This window comes from Rhinoderma darwinii, chromosome 11 (assembly GCF_050947455.1).
Source record: "Rhinoderma darwinii isolate aRhiDar2 chromosome 11, aRhiDar2.hap1, whole genome shotgun sequence".
In the NCBI taxonomy this organism is placed as follows: domain Eukaryota; kingdom Metazoa; phylum Chordata; class Amphibia; order Anura; family Rhinodermatidae; genus Rhinoderma; species Rhinoderma darwinii.
This window is the reverse complement of record NC_134697.1, coordinates 37,529,065-37,547,572: the sequence shown is the minus strand read 5'-3', so window position 1 is coordinate 37,547,572 and position 18,508 is coordinate 37,529,065. Positions and strand designations below refer to the sequence as shown.

The 18,508-nt window shown below is 40.8% G+C and overlaps 1 protein-coding gene across 2 annotated transcripts in view; it reads left to right on the top strand.

Moving 5' to 3' along the window:
- Positions 1-1,794: 1,794 nt before the first annotated feature.
- The window catches only part of TACC2 (transforming acidic coiled-coil containing protein 2), a 131,501-nt gene continuing 114,787 nt past the window's right edge, over positions 1,795-18,508 (top strand). For both annotated transcript variants that reach the window (XM_075841107.1, XM_075841105.1), the window contains exons 1-2: positions 1,795-1,869; positions 8,855-8,920. In XM_075841107.1, coding sequence (XP_075697222.1) covers positions 1,831-1,869; positions 8,855-8,920 — 105 coding nt within the window. In that variant the 5' untranslated portion in view covers positions 1,795-1,830. The remainder of the gene's footprint in view (positions 1,870-8,854; positions 8,921-18,508) is intronic.

The following is an 18,508-nucleotide window of genomic DNA, read 5'->3' as shown; positions in this document are numbered from 1 at the left end:
TTAAAACGATGTTTTCTCGGAAACGCAAAGTAAAATGTAGTTCTTTGAAATTGAAAGAGCCTGCTGACAGGTTTACTTTAAAAACTGAGGGCACCCCTGAATTCTCAGATCCCAAACACAATGAAAAAGGCATCAAAATATACAATTATTATCTTATCATCAATATCATCCCCTTTATAATTCTAATTCTAATCATTATATTATTACCATTATTATTATTATTATATTTCCACAAAGCTAATCTTGCCTCGTGCCACTTATAGAAAAAGCTTCAGAATGTCCTCAAACTTCTACTCTTGTTCCAACTTTCTAAATGACATAAGACACTTCTTCTTCATGTGACATTTCTGACGTACGTATTAGAGCAGGTGGGATCTCTCTTACTGGAACTTGGCTGGAGGATACAGGGTTATACAATGACTCATACGGTCTATCAAGTGACTTAACTATGTAAATAAAACAAAAGTGCATGTTATCAGTTGATATGGACTATAGATATGTAAAAAAAAATAACTAGCCATTAAAAGAGCCCAAGAGCAGAGGTATTAGAAATCTGAAAGCCCAAATCCATATCATGTTAAGGTGGCAGGATCTGTTATATAAATCTCATATGAATAGGTGGCTTTTTCCTCTCCCTTTAGGACAGGTTTGGATGCAATTTTGTTTAGCCAAAACACAAAGTGGATCCTAAAGAAAGTAAAAATAAAATACATCAAAACAGCAGCAAACTGCACTGTGTGAGCCCGGTCTAAAGGGGTTTTACTGCTTATTATGGAAATCAATTAGATACTAACTTGGCAATTTCCAAATTAATTTTTATAACAAGTGCCTAAGAAAGCATGGCCCGCTCTGTGCTGTGATTGGGAACTACAAGTGCTCATTCTCAGTGTCACATAAATGGGATGAGATGCAGAAGTGGGCACAGCTGCTCATATTGGCAAGCCATCTAAGCAATGAAGGAGGCGTGGGACTTGCAGAAGCGGCACAGCCCCGTCATTTTCTTTTTTGATGGGGTTCCCATAATTTGGACCCGCACCTATCAAATATTGATGGTCTATCCTAAGGATAGGCAATCAATGTTATAGTCCTGGAGAGAAACTATATATATATATACACACACACACATATATATATATATATATATATATATATATATACTGTATATAAAGACAGATAGATAAATAGATATATGGATGTAAGTGGTCTCACAGCAAGGCGTTTTTGTTCCTCCGTGTGAAATGTAAGCACTGCAGCTGTATAGGTGACAGATGATTCAGGATTAATAGCGTCGCCTACTTCCTAGGTTTCATGCTAGGGGCGGGTGCTGGCAGTGTGTGCTTAGCAGGTTTAGTGTTATGACGGGCGGGTCCCAGATAATAGTTGTATTTTACCTATTAGTGCAGGAAGAAAAAAAAAACAACATTAATTCTGCGTGTACAGTCAAGAAGTTTATGCCACAATACACAGCTGCAGACGCAGCACACTGGATGGGAACTCTTCACTAGGTGAGGATTTAGCAATCTTACAACAAGGGCCCGCAAAAAAAACTACTGGACTATATGAAAAACACTGTAAGTATATTATAAATTCAATGCTCTGAAGGGATTATAATGATGACTGACGTGTTCATGTGTCATGATCTAAATGCCCATTTAATTCTACCTGGTTGATGGGTTAAATTAATATGTGCTGGATAGATGTGCATCCTAATAGAGCATTGCCCTTAATATTTGTCAATCTATTTTTCTGATAATACTGATCATATTGTTTAGTGTTTCTCCTGTTTTCTTTGCAGATACCGGCACATGACATTAGACCAGAGAGTACAGTATGGGTAATGACAACAGCCGCAATAAAGAAGGCCCTCAGGTGAGTGAACCTCAACAATTCTCTTAAAAAGGTTTCTGAAAATGTAGCATTTATAGATAATCCTTAGGATAGACCATTAATGTTTGATTGGTGGGTGTCCAACTCCTAGCTGCAAAAAAGGGCCCTGGCACTCCATTCACTTGAATGGGGCTCAGCTGCAGTACCAGGCACAGACACAGTCAAATGTATGGCGCTGTGTCTGGATAAACAATAAGGGGGATGCAACGCTCCAACAACCATCAAAGCCCCTTCAAGCAGCCGATTGGCAGGGGTGCCAGGAGTCGGACCACCACTGATCAGATATTGATAGCCTATCCTAAGGATAACATTGATAAAGCATGGGAGCATGCAAAACAGCCAAAGGCCAACTTCTTTTTTTATTTATTTTTTAATTCTTTATTTTAATCTTAATTTTTATATATAGTTATAGCAGCCAGATTAAAAAAACAACAACATGAGGTCAGGCATTAAAAACCAAATAATACAAATATGATTACGTTTATATTCTATCTTACAATCCCGACTCAAAGTGGTGAAAAAATAAGAAAATAAAAAAAAAATGTTGAAGGCGAAAAATGGACAAAAGAAAGGCCCCACCCGCGCAGATATATATCCCCAACTTTCCCAGTAGCCATATAATAGAGCCACGGTAGCCTCAACCTGAAGAGCCCCACAGTAAGATACGATACTCATCAGATTTCTGAAATACCATCCAGGAATGCCATATTTTATCAAATTTGTCATATGCGTCAGTCAAAGAAGAAGTTATTTTTCCATTTGCATGATATCGTTAACATTAGAGACAAATAAAGAAAACAAAGAAGAAGCAGTTTTCTTCCACATTAGTGGAATGCCCATTCTCCCTGCCATGATTAAAAAACATAACAGCGATCGTTTATATGAGAGATAACTGGAGCGTCGAAGTGACACAGAAGGGGCAATGCCGGGTTCAGGTCCAATCTAGCCCCGATAACTCTACAATTAGTCTGTTGGTAATTGCCCGGGAGGGTTCTGGAGAAGGGCATAAGCCGAGGACAATGTATGCCTAATCAAACCTGTTCTCAAACACAACTCAAACAAAGTTTTATCCTGTGTATTAGGGCTCATTCAGACCAGAGTAATACTCGTCCATATTCTGTGCGTTGAAATCACTCACAGCACACGGACCCATGCAATTCAATGGGGCCATTCACACATGCGTTGTTTTTCACACAGCCTGTGTCCGTTGTGGGAAACTCACTGCATGTCCTATATTGGTGCGTTTTCACACACCTAGTCGCCTATTGAAGTATATGGGCATGTGAAAACCACGGAGAGGACACGGACGACATCCGTGTGCTGTCCGTGTTTCACGCATCAAATACATTGAAAAGCAGAGAAATAGATTTTTTTTTAAAACGAAGTGCTTGCACGGGCGTGAAAAACGCATGCCACAAGCAAGGCACACTGATGCCAATACGCAACGTACACGGACAAGAAATTTAGGAAAAACAATGCGTTTTTTACGCACGCAAATTGGAACGCTCGTTTGAATGTTGCCTGTGGAGTAAGAGCTGACAAGCTTATCAAAGAATCTGAGGAAGGTCATTGGCCAACTCCTCTTCTCATCCCAAGTCTGATGATTGTTAAATAAAGAAAAAAATTGGTGAGTGCCACAGTATCTGTTCTTTATTGGATTCTATTCTAAGGATGTCATCAATAGTACAGTCCTGGAAAACCAATTTAAGAACTTGCCTTTATCTTAAAGTGTACCTCTAGTAATCTACTTAAAGAGGCTCTGTCACCCAATTATAAGTGCCCTATCTCCTATATAAGGAGATCGGCGCTATAATGTAGGTGACAGTAATGCTTTGTATTTAGAAAAACGATCTATTTTAAACCACTTTTTGTTAGCGATTTTTAGCTTTATGCTAATGAGTTTCTTACTGCCCAAGTGGGCGTGATTTATTTTCGACCAAGTGGGCGTTGTACAGAGGAGTGTATGACGCTGACCAATCAGTGACCAATCAGCGTCATGCACTCCTCTCCATTCATTTACACAGCAGCATCGCGTTCTTACTAAAACACGATGTGCAGCCACATACACAGACATTGACGTTAATCAAGTGTCCTGAGAATGAATATACATGACCTCCAGCCTGGACGTCATGTGTATTCAGACTCCTGACACTTCTGAATCTTTTCTGTGAGATTCCAGCAAGCCCCACGTAATCTCGCGAGATTACAATGTAAACGAGATTTTGTTTCCCTTGCTGGAAATCTCACAGAAAAGATTCAGAAGTGTCAGGATTCTGAATACACATGACGTCCAGGCTGGAGGTCATGTATATTCATTATCAGGACACTTGATTAACGTTAATGTCTGTGTATGTGGCTGCACATCGTGTTCTAGTAAGAACGCGATGCTGCTGTGTAAATGAATGGAGAGGAGTGCATGACGCTCATTGGTCAGCGTCATACACTCCTCTGTACAACACCCACTTGGTCGAAAGTAAAAACACGCCCACTTGGGCATTAAGAAACTCATTAGCATAAAGCTAAAAATCGCTAATAAAGTGGTTTAAAATAGATCGTTTTTCTAAATAAAAAGCATCACTGTCACCTACATTATAGCGCCGATCTCCTTATATAGGAGATAGGGCACTTATAATGTGGTGACAGAGCCTCTTTAAAGTGTAGCTAAACGTTTGACAAACTTCTGACATGTCATAGTGACATGTCAGAAGTTTGGATTGGTGGGGGTCCGGGCACTGAGACCCCCACCAATCGCTAGAACGAAGCAGCTGAAGCACTCGTGTGAGCGCTCAGCCGCTTCGTGTCTGTTTGTTTTTCCCAGAAAGCCGATGTATCGGAGTACAGGCTCATAGACTTTCTATTGAGTTTGTACACCGATATATTTATTTCCGGAAAAAGCCGAACAGACACGAAGCGGCTGAGCGCTCACATGAGCGCTTCAGCTGCTTCGTTCTAGCGATTTGTGGGGGTCTCAGTGCTCGGACCCCCACCAATCCAAACTTCTGACATGTCACTACGACATGTCAGAAGTTTGTCAAACGTTTCGCTACACTTTAAAGATCTCTTTGGCTATGCACCTCAGTGTGTAAATTCAAGTTTCTAAAATAGAATTAAAAAAATTCTCTATGCTGTTTATTAGCTTCATTCACTTGCAAGCCGCACGCTTCATTCATTTCCATATATGGCAGAGTAGGAGGAGACTTAATTACAGCGGCCCTTTACTTCCCCCATGCTGATGTCCGCTGCAGGAGCAGATAGAGAGAATAAAAGAGATAGATGGGATCGGGCTGCATCTCTACTGTATCTGTAACATGGCAGACACATTTTTTGTGAATAAATTATGAATAGTAGAGATCTGAAGCACAAATGTGTGGGTTTTAAAGGGAAAGGCTCCCGAAAGGTACTGTACATGAGGATATAGGAAAACGGTGAGTTTTTAATTTTTTTGCTGGATGTACACTTTAATGTGTGTGAGAGATGTCTGATTGTGTCATACTAGAAACATTTTGGCATGAAAAGTCATGGTATAAACTATTTGTAACAGTTATATACCACCACACGTCCTCCATTGTCATGCATTAGCAGTAAAAGGGGTTTTATTGAAGAGCTTAGTGACTTTCAAAATGGCAGTGTCAAATGATTCCACTTTTGCAACAGAATTCATTTATTTGCTGGAGTTACTATTACTGTGAAATGGAAAAAACTAGGAGTTCATCTTAAAAGTGGTAGTTCATAGAAGTTCATAGAGAGGAATCACTAACTGCAAAAGTCTGGGGCACATACACATTGGCCCATAGAGAGGAACCACTAACGGCACAAACACAATGGCTCGCATTTACTAAGACTGGCATATCTTATGCTAGTATAAGGAGCGGAGATAGAGTAATTGTCACCAAATTTATTAAAAGGTGCTGTAATGGCAGGGGGTAGGGAGACGGACAAGTGAGCCCTAATCTACCCGCCACTCTGTCCCTGCCTACTTGCAACGACCCGCCCTAGGCGACGGGGTACAACTGGGCGGCGGTCCCTGCGCTCAGTAAGTGCACGACAAACATACAAAGGAACACAAGCAAGAAAAAGGGGCCGTTGCCCACGGCAACACCGTGAGCAACCAGAGTGGTGAACGAGCCGAGTCAAGCCAGGAGTGTGCGAGGTACAAAACGAAAAGCAGAAGAGTAGTCGGTAAGCCAGGGTCTGTATGGAGCAGGATCAAAAATAGCAGGAGCTGTAGCTGGGCCAGGAAACCACAAGGAAAGAATCACAAGCACCGAGGGACAGGAAGTGCAGGCTTAAATAGACCGAGGGCGGGAGCTAGCTGAGTCTGGCCAGGTTACGATAGGTTCTCCCACTCCTAAGCCTGCCAGCCTGAATGGTGGAAGCAGGAGTCAGTCTCAGGGATGTATTCTCAGGTGCTGACTGATTAGTTCTGGGAGTTAACCCCGAAGCTGTGCCTGGCAGATCCTTTACAGGTGCATTTTGAACTGTCTGACAGTCAGAAAATAAAATCTACAACTGCTATGTCCTGGCGTAGATTTTCCAATTTTTTATTATTTTTCTTAATAAATGTGGCCTAAACTACGCCTCCTTGGGGACCATGTCCACTTTTTTTTTTTCGAGAAAAGTCGCTAATTTTACTGCCAAACCTCAGTGTGAACTGCGTAATAAATCTGGACCATTGGGTCTTCTTGCAAGGCTTGTTTTTCACAAGTTTCATGGGTTGGGTTTCCATGATCAAGCAGTCGCACACAATCCTGCGGTCATTTATAATGCCAAGCGTGTAATCCACACCAGTTGGAGCAGTAGGACAGTGTTTTCTTTAGTGTTGACACTTCATTGTCCAGCAGTCTGAAGGACACATGTGATTCCGGGAGAACACTTCCCAAATCCGTAGGGCCCACTGTAAACTTTGATGGAGGATGAATAATGATCTAAGTGCTTTCCTTCATGCTTTGGTCATCCCCTTAGTTCCATTAAAGTCTATGTACAGCTTTAAAAGTGTTTTTCTTTTTTTTTATAAAAATGTCAGTGTGTTTGGTGATGTGATGGATAACAGGTGGATCATGCCTGTCAGAGACACGAAGGAGTCGCTTTCACTGAACCCGTCAGTGTCACTGACCTGACGGGTATAGGATTCAGTGAATGATGCAGCTGTTCTATATACAGGATACAAAGCAGCTGTATCTCAAAAAGTAACAATTATTTTTAATAAAAACTAACTTGAAAGTTGCACTAAACAGACTGATAGACATTTAAAAAAAAAAAAAAAAAAAAAAAAAAATCGCTTTCAAAGGTTTCCATAGCCTTTATCGGTAACAGCAGACAATGACATTTTAGACAATCGTGTGCCTACAAATTTGTGGCAAAAGTTTGATTCCCTGCCTGGACACATATAAAAGGAAAATAGGAGGTTTCCCAGTCCCCAGCTACAGGATCAAGATGGACTTGGACACACTATAGAATGGGTAGGGGGGTGGATTACCCCAAAATATACCTTTGAAAAAACCTCCTCCTTTATGCAGTAATATTTGGAGCTTTGCATTTACTCTGCACAAATCGTACAGAATGTCAGTTTTTCTCTCACAAAAGAGAGCACATTTTTAGCCTTTAAATTTGTCCTGTGTGTATGTTTTGCACATTATTTTAAACAATATGAAGTAAAAGTTATATTTTATAAAGCTCTATCATTATTCCAGTGATTCTTTACTAATTCTAAATAGAGTATTTATGCTATAAAAAACCTTTGGTGGAAGGAATAAAAATACCACCTGACATCTTTCCCTGTTTCAGCATGATGATACACCCATGATCAAAGTGAGGTCCAAAAAAATATAGTTTGTTGAGTTTGGTGTGGGGAAACTTGACTGATCCTGATATCACCCATACTGAATGTCTTTTAGTTTAATTTGAACTCCCAGGGTATGTGCACACAAAAATGCAAAAACATCTGAAAATACGGAGCTGTTTTCAAGGGAAAACAGCTCTTGATTTTCGTTTCTTATTCAAAGTCGCGTTTTTCGCTGAGTTTTTAACGGCCGTTTTTGGAGCTGTTTTTCTATAGAGTTTCAAAAAAACACCCCGTCGGAACAGAACGCCTTTTTTCCCATTGAAATCAATGGGCAGATGTTTGGAGGCGATCTGCTTCCGATTTTTCAGCCGTCTTTTGGGACGTCTGAAAACACTACGTGTGCACATACCCTTAGGCTTCATGCACATGGCAAAACCGTGTACTGGAGGCAGTACAGTGGCACATAGGGTCCTGTGCAGCTCTTCACTACAGAGGCGCAGGGATTCCGTGCGCTGCCATACCATGCTCCGCCAGGTTCCCTATGCACGGAGCTATTCTCACCTATAAGTAATGATTCTAGGATACATACGGCATCCAATAGAGCTTGCCACAATTTTTTTCTGTGCAATTCGTAAGAAAGCTGTAATACGGCCATGTTGGTTCCGTTGTGGCTTTAGTTGTGGGATCCACTGATACCCATACACATGCTGTGGAATAAAAACTGAATTTGAGAGCATGCTGTGGCCTAAATAATGAACAATGGCAGGATAATGACAGATTGATTTTAAATTTGTATTATGGCAAATGTTCTTTTTATGTGTATGGGTTATGTACAGGAAATAAATCTGCAGACATCACATATGATTATAATTGCACATTTGTTTTAGATGGATGTTACAGGTTTTCACTAACTACATATTGTATGTGTGACATTCTTATAAGTGTTTCAGTACTTTTCCATATGTCTGCGTGTTATGCAATAGTCTGCAACAACAAATAATGGTTCTGTGGTCTAGCTCCGCCAGGTGGCAGACAGATGAATTACACTGACTGGCTTATTTTTTATAGCTAAAGTTTTATTGAAGTACAGGGATAGGTGTTCTTGTCAGACAGTACAAGAAGCACATGGTTGTTGTCGGAATAGACATTGGACGAGATAATAATTTTCACAATATCTGTTTACAGGAAGAAGAACCCACAGTCAGTCCCAGCAATACCAACACACAGACAACCGATGAGGATGTCCAGGAGGTAAGTGTGATACCCTAATTTAATAGGCCATAAATATACCGTAGTTTATGATCACATTCTGCATTTCAGTGGTCTCCATCTATTCAGTAAATAAGGACTAGTCTTCAATATGATGTATGAATTGCTCTATACATTGTTGAAATATATTGTTACTATTACTTTCCAAATCTCTGTTCACAGCGTACTTTCAGCAAATGCATCGGGAAAGCGTCTTGTCATTCTGAAATGCGTCAGCATACCTTTTTTTCCCCCACTGTATGGGAAAGCATAGTCTGCTGTCGATATACCGGTACATATATTTTTTTTTATACAGGGAGCCTGTTGGTGACGTATAGTTACATAGTTGAAAAGGTTAAAAAAAGATACAGGTCTATCAAGTTCAACCTATAATCCTACCTTGTTTATCCAGAGGGAGGCAGAAAACCCCATAAGTAGATGCTAGAGGAAGAATTTTTCGCCGACTCAAAATATGACAATCAGAATAAACCCTGGATCAATGTCCCATCTGCAGAATTTAGGACTTATACCTTGTAATATTCTATTTTTCAAAAATTGTATCCACAACATCCTGATGCAGAGAGTTCTATATTGTCACTGCTCTGACAGTAAAGAATCCCAGTCCATAGTTATGGTGAAACCACGTTAAATAAAGTTAAAGGGGTTATCCAGGGACCAAAAATTACATTGCATTAATATTTTTATGTAAAAAGAAGTCACTTACTAATATACTTTAATTAAAAATTCAGTACTAAATTGTACTGTTCAATCCCAGTGATTATTATATATTGATGATATCTATATGGAGAGTGACTTCAGGGGTTTCCTAACGCTGGAGTCCTCGAGCAGAGCATCAGCTGATGCCCTCCCTGTGGACTCCAGCATTGCTGCCAACGTCACTGTCACTGTCCATATATGGACAGTGACGTCGGCAGCAGTACAGGAGTCCCAGGCAGAGCATCAGCTGATTCTCTGCTCGAGGACTCCAGCGTTAGGAAACCCCTGAAGTCACTGTCCAAATGTCAGAAGCAGTGCTGGAGTCCCGAGCAAAGTGCTAGCTGATGCTCTGCTCGGGGACTCCAGCAATAGGCGGCGTGACAGCCCCTTGCGGTCATGCCATTGATAACACGCTGACACAAACTGCACAGGAGGCAAGCCCTCAGTCACGTGGGGTCGTGTCGGCGCGTCATCAATATTAGAAAAGCTGCAGGACTTCCAGGAACAGTTCATCGGGATTGAACGGCACCATTTAGTACCGAATTTGTGATTAAAGTACATTAGTAAGTGACTTCTTTTTGCATAAAAATATGAATGGAAAGCAATTTTTGGTCCCCGGATAACGCCTTTAACTTGTCATTTTTACTGCACGCGAATGCCGTAAAAACTAACCCCAAAAAACAATAGAGTAATTGCTATTTTTTTACATTCCACCCCACAAAATAATTTTTAAAAGTTTCTCAGTTAATTATATGGTACATTAAATGGTGTCATTAAAAACTACAACTCCTCCCGCAAAAAACAAGCCCTCAAACGGCTATGTCGATTGTAAAAATAAAAAGTCATGGCTCTTGGAAGGCAGAGAGGATAAAACGAAAATGAAAAAACTAAAACTGGGTGTGGTGGGAAGGGGTTAAACTTTGTTATGTATACAGTTGTAATAACATTTAATTCATTATATAGTCCTATAATAAAAATATATAAATATTTATTAGCACACAACATACCACATAGAAAATACCAGATTTTCAGGCTATACAATACATCATTGAAACAGGGTTGGAGCTGAATACATCACAAACTAGCAATTGTTAGATATTTATGACCCATTACTAAATGCCTCCTTTAGGCCAGGATCACACACACAGGTTTGGTGCAGTTTTTGGCTCAGTTGTTTTTTTAGCTCAACACAGAAGTGGACACAAAAGAAAGGAGATGCATCAGTCTTTTCTTTATACCTGTCCTGTGTGTGAGATCCTGGCATTATGGGAAAAATCTCATTGTTTTATTTCTGTTACTTATATGGCACCAACATATTCCGCAGTGCTGTCCTCACTTACTGTCGCCATTGGGGCTCACAATCTAAATTCCCTATCTGTATGTTTAGGAGGAAACCGGAGGACCCCCATGCAAACATGGGAGAACATAAAAACTCCAAGTAGATGTTGTCCTTGGTTGGATTTGAAGCCAAGACCCCAGCGCTGCAAGGCAACAGTGCTAACCACCGTCCTGCCTTCATTGTTCTCTTACAGAAACCTAGGGACATTGTATGCCACTATACAGGGTCAGTGCATGTCAATGCCATGTGCATGTAATCTTACCCATGGACCATAGGCCTTACAGATTGTTAGGTAGGCTGCTGGCATACGTTTACAAAATGATGTTAGGTCGGTATACACTAGCACAGGCCACAGTACTACGTCTTATATTACAGATGGTGGAAATGACCGGCCCATACCGGCCTGTACTTGCAGTTATCCTATATCCACAGTAGCAATGATGTCGTGATAATTTCCAATCTTGCTATAAATCGGACAAAGCAGCTATGACATTTTTGCATTTCACTTTGGTGCATTCTGATCTTTATTACATTAGTGACAGTAAAGTTTCTCTTTTTTTTTATTTGTTGGACTTTATTTTACCAATACTGTTCCTTGCTGTTTGTTTCTGACACAATCCATGGGTTCTGGAACATCCCTGACCTTTGACTGCTGTGAATACCAGGGTCCCCTCTGGATGTCCCCTGTCTGACCTGTCACTGCCTATGTTTGGACAGAGTCATGGTTGTTTTTGCAATTTGACTCCTACATCTCGGGGATGACCGTAGCCCAATACAAAGAATTCACATACATTGTGGTGTTTTGTCACTCCTTGCTTGGGACCTTACCAGAACGTAGCTAATATGGTGCCATGCCTGCTCCTTTCATCCATGCCATCTTGAGGTACGGTATGTTTCATGGCTCTCCAGTATTTACATCATTTTAGTGTATTGCATTTTTTATTTTATATTGCAAATCTGTTTAGCCTTTTGAATGCTATTTTGTGAAATTAGACTTTTTAATTCCTTCTCACATGGGTTCACTTTTGTGTGTGGATCAAGTAGTTGAGCATTGGAATTGTTGGTGTTCAGATATTTTGAAGGAATGTGCTTCAATGCTCTCAATATGAGGGCTTATTCAGATGAACGTATTATACGTCCGTTTTTTTAATGGCCGTCACACGGACCAATGTATTTCAGTAGGGCTGTTCACACGGCCGTTGTTTTAACGGACCGTGTGAAGGGCCTGTGGAAAAAAAGGACATGTCCTATTTTTGTCCGTTTTCATGGATCCCTCAGTAGACTCAAGTCTGTGAGGAATCCGTGAAAATAGTTCCCACACGGGTGCAACTTGGACGTGAAAAACGTCTGTTTTTGACTTCCAAGTTTGCACTCGTTCGTGTGAATCTGGCCTAAGGCTGTAGACACATGGTTCTGACTTAGGCTCCCTTGCTGACCCCCCTGCTTAGAGAGCCCCCTATGTTAACACTTGTTATGCTGGGGATTAGAAGTACAGGCTGTGAGGGACTTGTGCCAGAACCGCAGCTGAGCTGGAGAAATGAAGGACGTCTGTAATACCTGCTGGCTACAGGCTTATTCTTATTCTGTAAAAACTTTTGGTGAACAGAATCTTTCATTTATTGTACCCTCCACTTTAAGGGGTTACATCACTGTTCTATGCATAATATATATTTTTCTATGACACCAGACGGGATGAGGGTCAGCATATGCCATAAATGTGTGTGTTGGGAATACCCCTTTAAATACATAATAATATTCTAATAATAATAATAATACTAATAAGAAATAATAACAGAAAAAGAGTAAAATATTATTGTTACTGTAAATTATCAGTTTCATAACGCAAAACAGTTAGCCGCTTTTTACAATGAAGCCTTCCCCCGGGATCGCCTCATCTCCACAGGTCTGGCTTCTAACACCCCCAACGAACAGCTGATGCTGCCGTCAAAGATGCGTCTGACCATATTTTTTTTGCAGTGCAAGGCTTTATTTAGACGAACGTAAATACACGGACGCATATATTTCAATAGGGCTGTTCACACGAAGTTGTATTAATGGACCGTGTGAGGGACCTGTGAAAAAATAGGACATGTCCTATTTTCGTCCGTTTCACTGATCCCTCAATAGACACAAGTCTATGAGGGATCCGTGAAAACGGGTCCAACATGTCCGAGTTTGCACTTGTACATCTGAATCAGGCCTAAATGTAGTAATACAGGACACTCTATTAGTGCTCTATGCTGTGGCAAATAGAAGACAATCCTGAGCAGGGGACCCCTTTTTATGATGTCCAAATTCCCCAGCAGGGTATATGGGAAGCGCAGTGAGAGTCCGCTGCGTGAAACTCACTGTATGTCCTATATTGGTGCGTTTTCACGCACCTATCCGCCCATTGAAGTCAATGGGTGCATGAAAACCACGGACAGCACACGGATGCACATCCGTGTGCTGTCCGTGTTTTACACATCAATTACATTGGAAAAAAAAAAGTGCTTTAGAGTGCGTGAAAAACACATGCCACTCGCAAAACACACTGATGCGAAACGCATATTGACAGATTTTACGTGCATTTTTTACGCGTGTAAATCTGTTACGCTCGTGTGAATGTAGCCTTAAGATGTAGCCTTAGAGAGGGTTTTGAAAACTTTGAATTACACAATGATCCAGTTGTATTTATATAAAACCAGAAAACCTCCTTAAGCAGGGGGTGTAGTAGAGCGCACGGTGTATGTACAAATGCTTTTCAGATCACATGATTGGCTCTATGCCACATTTCTTGTAAAAGAGCCTCGGAGCAGCCAAACAGCTGAGACGGATGGGCTGCTGTACATACAGCATGCACTCTAGTCATACACATAAGATAGCCATGGTCGGGCATGCATGTTTACTGCTGTAAGGAGAGAGGGCTATGTGGCTGCCAAACATCTTTGCCAGTGGCTCATCTCCTAAGGAGACAAAGGTAGCTTAGCTCTTTTGACATTGAAATGAGTGGGATTGAGCTGCAATACCAGACACAGCCCATGGACAAGAGAGGCGCTGTTTGCAATGTCGGAGGAAACAGGGGTACCTGGAGAATAGAACATAAGCATGGGGTGACCATACAAGCTCAAGAAGGCAGTGCAGCAAGGCAATAGTGCTAACCACTGAACCACCCGCTTGCCATAATCGGAGTTGTATATTCCGTCCGTCCAAGTATTTCTATTTAAGAGGTACAGTGCCTATGCCTATTGTTTATTTGTATGTTATAGGGCATGCCGATAAAATGGACTTACCATAGTGTTTTGTAAACTGTTTGTAGTTACTTATAGTTATATGTAAAGTATTAATTTTATTTTACTATGGGACATCAATGCATTGTGTAGAATTTCTCCAGTTTACAACATGCAATTAGATGGAAAATAATAATAATAATGCTGTAGGTTTTTTTTTCATGTTGATTGTTTTATAAGGTCTTTAAAAAGATACTTAGGTGGAGGGTGTCGCGTGAATGTCTGTGGCAGGGTAGTGTGAATATCTGTGCCAGCGTAGAGCAGAGACACTGCTGCCTGCACATGGAGAACTGTCTGGAATGGATCATTATTGGCACAGCTACTGGAAAATATTAGTACACAGTAGAAGTTATTTGATCCCCTAGGTCAGCAGCAGAATGAAGAATTTTCCCTTTTGCTCAGGGTTTCCAAAAACTGCACGGTGACTCTTCAATGTCATAGACAGATTAAACTAGGACACCCCTCATTCAATTGTAAAACATACTTATCCATGAAACAAGGGGTTATCAGTAGCTCTGAGGTGATGTATGTATACCAAGTATCACCAAGCCTCTTAGGGCCTGTTCACATCAGCGTTGTGTTTCCGTTGAGGGGTTCCGTAGGAGCTATCCGTCGGGGGAACGCCACAACGGAAAGGCAAACAGAAACCGCAGCTTCTGTTTGCATCACCATTGATCTCAATGGTGACTGATACGTTGCTAATGGTTGGCGTTTGTCACCGTTGTGAAATGTTTCAATTTTTTGATGGAATCAATTGCACAGTCGATTGCGCTATTGATTCCGTATTTATTTTTTTAACCCTTACGGAACAGTGACAAACCGTGTTTAAAAAGTGAATACACTTTTAGCAAACGTTTGATATGTCATAGAGACGTATCAAAAGTTTGGATCAGCGGGAGTCCGGGTATTGAGACCGCAATTGTTGCTGAGTTGCTGAAACGAGGTGCAGAAGTTCTCAGCTGAGCGCTTTGCACCTTCGGGTGTGATCGGCGCTTCTTGTCAAGTTAAAGACGGCTCATGTAGACGTTCTATATAAACCGTATTCAGGCTGCCGAGGAGCGCTGATCACAGCCGAAGGTGCAAAGCTCTTAAATGCACTACACATATCTGCGTTTTGGTTTGGGGTGTTTTTAAGGCAAGTTTGTTCTCAGTGGCGGCGTCTCTATAGGATTTAAAAAACGCCAGAAAAAAAGCACCTTCAAAATGACACCAAATGAAAACTGCCAAAAAAAAGCCACTAAAAACACCTTAAAAAACACGTTTCATTTTAACCCCTTCCCGCCGCAGCCCTTTTTCAGATTTTCATTTTAGTTTTTTCCTCCCCACCTTCCAGAAGCCATAACGTCTTTATTTTTCCGTCTATATAGTACTATGAGGGCTTTAGTTTTGTACTAGGAAACGGGAAAAAAATTATTTGTGGGATAGAAAATGAAAAAAACAGCGATTCCTCCATGGTTTTTTGCGTGCCGTTTTTACGGAATTCACTGTGCAATTAAAACAACATGTTAACTTTATTCTCCGGGTCAATACGATTACGGCGATACCAAATATATATCGTTTTTTCTATATTTTACTACTTTTACAAGTAAAAACCTAAGTGTAAAAAATAAAATTCATTTTGTGTCGCCAAATTCAGAGAGCCACAACTTTTTTATTTTTCTGTCGATTAAGTGGTATGAGGGCTTATTTTTTGCGGGATAAGCTGTAGTTTTTAATAATAAAATTTTAGTGTAAATTCGACTGTTTGATCACTTTTTATTTCATTTTTTGTGGGAGATTAGGTGACCAAAAAATAGAGATTCTGGCGTTTACAATATTTTTTTACGGCGTTCACCGTGCGGGTTAAATAATGATATATTGTAATAGTTCAGACTTTTATGTTTATTTATTTATTTTTTTACTATGCTCTAGGGGTAAAATGGGAAAAGGGGTGTTTTTTGAACTTTTAATATTTGTATTTATTTTTACACAAAAAAACAACTTTATTTAACTCATTTTTACTTTTTTTATTAGTCCCCCTAGGGAACTTCAACCAGCGATCGTTAGATCGCTTGCACGATATACTGCAATACTAATGTATTGCAGTATATTGTGATTCTGACAGGCAACTATTAAAGAGGCTCTGTCACCAGATTTTGCAACCCCTATCTGCTATTGCAGCAGATAGGCGCTGCAATGTAGATTACAGTAACGTTTTTATTTTTAAAAAACTAGCATTTTTGGCCAAGTTATGACCATTTTCGTATTTATGCAAATGAGGCTTGCAAAAGTCCAACTGGGCGTGTTGAAAAGTAAAAGTACAACTGGGCGTGTATTATGTGCGTACATCGGGGCGTGTTTACTACTTTTACTAGCTGGGCGTTCTGATGAGAAGTATCATCCACTTCTCTTCAGAACGCCCAGCTTCTGGCAGTGCAGATCTGTGACGTCACTCACAGGTCCTGCATCGTGTCGGCACCAGAGGCTACAGTTGATTCTGCAGCAGCATCAGCATTTGCAGGTAAGTAGCTACATCGACTTACCTGCAAACGCTGATGCTGCTGCAGAATCATCTGTAGCCTCTGGTGTCGATGTGTCCTCGCTCGTCTGACACGATGCAGGACCTGTGAATGACGACACAGCGTGATCTCTGGAGAACACGGCTGTGTCTGCACTGCCAGAAGCTGGGCGTTCTGAAGAGAAGTGGATGATACTTCTCATCAGAACGCCCAGCTAGTAAAAGTAGTAAACACACCCCGATGTACACACATAATACACACCCAGTTGTACTTTTACTGTAAACACGCCCAGTTGTACTTTTGCAAGCCTCATTTGCATAAATACGAAAATGGTCATAACTTGGCCAAAAATGTTCGTTTTTTAAAAATAAAAACGTTACTGTAATCTACATTGCAGCGCCTATCTGCTGCAATAGCAGATAGGGTTTGCAAAATCTGGTGACAGAGCCTCTTTAAGCCCTGCCGGAGGATACGTCAAATGTCGGGAAGGGGTTAATAACTAGCGTTTTAGAAGCGTTTTTTGATGCAGTTTAAAATGCCAGAAAAGTTCATACCTTCACACACAGAAAATTTCTGGCATTTTAAACTGCATTAAAAAATGCTGCTAAAAACGCTAGCAATTTGCAAACGTAACATGCATTTTTTTGTGATATTCTTCATTTGGTGTAATTTTGTTCATGCTTTTTTCTGAATCGTATAGAGAAGCCCATGGGAAAAACGCCTGAAAAAACGCCATACCCAGAGCATGCTGTGTTTGGAAAAAATGGCACTCACCATAAAATTGCCTTAAAAACGCCACAAACCAAAATGCAGTTTTGTGTAGTGCATTTGATGTTTTACTATAGACTTTTACAGTGGAGGAAATAAGTATTTGATCCCTTGCTGATTTTGTAAGTTTGCCCACTGTCAAAGTCATGAACAGTTTAGAATTTTTAGGCTAGGTTAATTTTACCAGTGAGAGATAGATTATATAAAAAAAAAAAAAGAAAATCACATTGTCAAAATTATATATATTTATTGGCATCGTGCACAGAGAAATAAGTATTTGATCCCCTACCAACCATTAAGAGTTCAGCCTCCTCCAGACCAGTTACACGCTCCAAATCAACTTGGTGCCTGCATTAAAGACAGCTGTCCACAGACTCAATTAATCAGTCTGACTCTCAGGGTATGTTCACACGAGGGCGTCCGTAACGGCTGAAATTACGGGGATGTTTCAGCCTGAAAACATCCCCGTAGTTTCAGCCGTAACGGCATGTGCAGGCGCTTGAACGCCGCGTCCATTACGGACGTAATTGGTGCTGCTATTCATTGGAGTCAATGAATAACGGCTCCAAATACGGCCAAAGAAGTGACAGATCACTTCTTTGACGCGGGCGTCTATTTACGCGTCGTCATTTGACAGCGGCGCATAAATTACGCTTCGTGTGAACAGACAAACGTCTGCCCATTGCTTTCAATAGGCAGATGTTTGTCAGCGCTATTGAGGCGCTATTTTCGGACGTAAATCGGGGCAAAAACGCCCGAATTACGTCCGTAAATAGTGTGTGTGAACATACCCTAACCTCTACAACATGGGCAAGACCAAAGAGCTTTCTAAGAATGTCAGGGACAAGATCATAGACCTGCGCAAGGCTGGAATGGGCTACAAAACCATAAGTAAGACGCTGGGTGAGAGGGAGACAACTGTTGGTGCAATAGTAAGAAAATGGAAGACATACAAAATGACTGTCAATCGACATCGATCTGGGGCTCCATGCAAAATCTC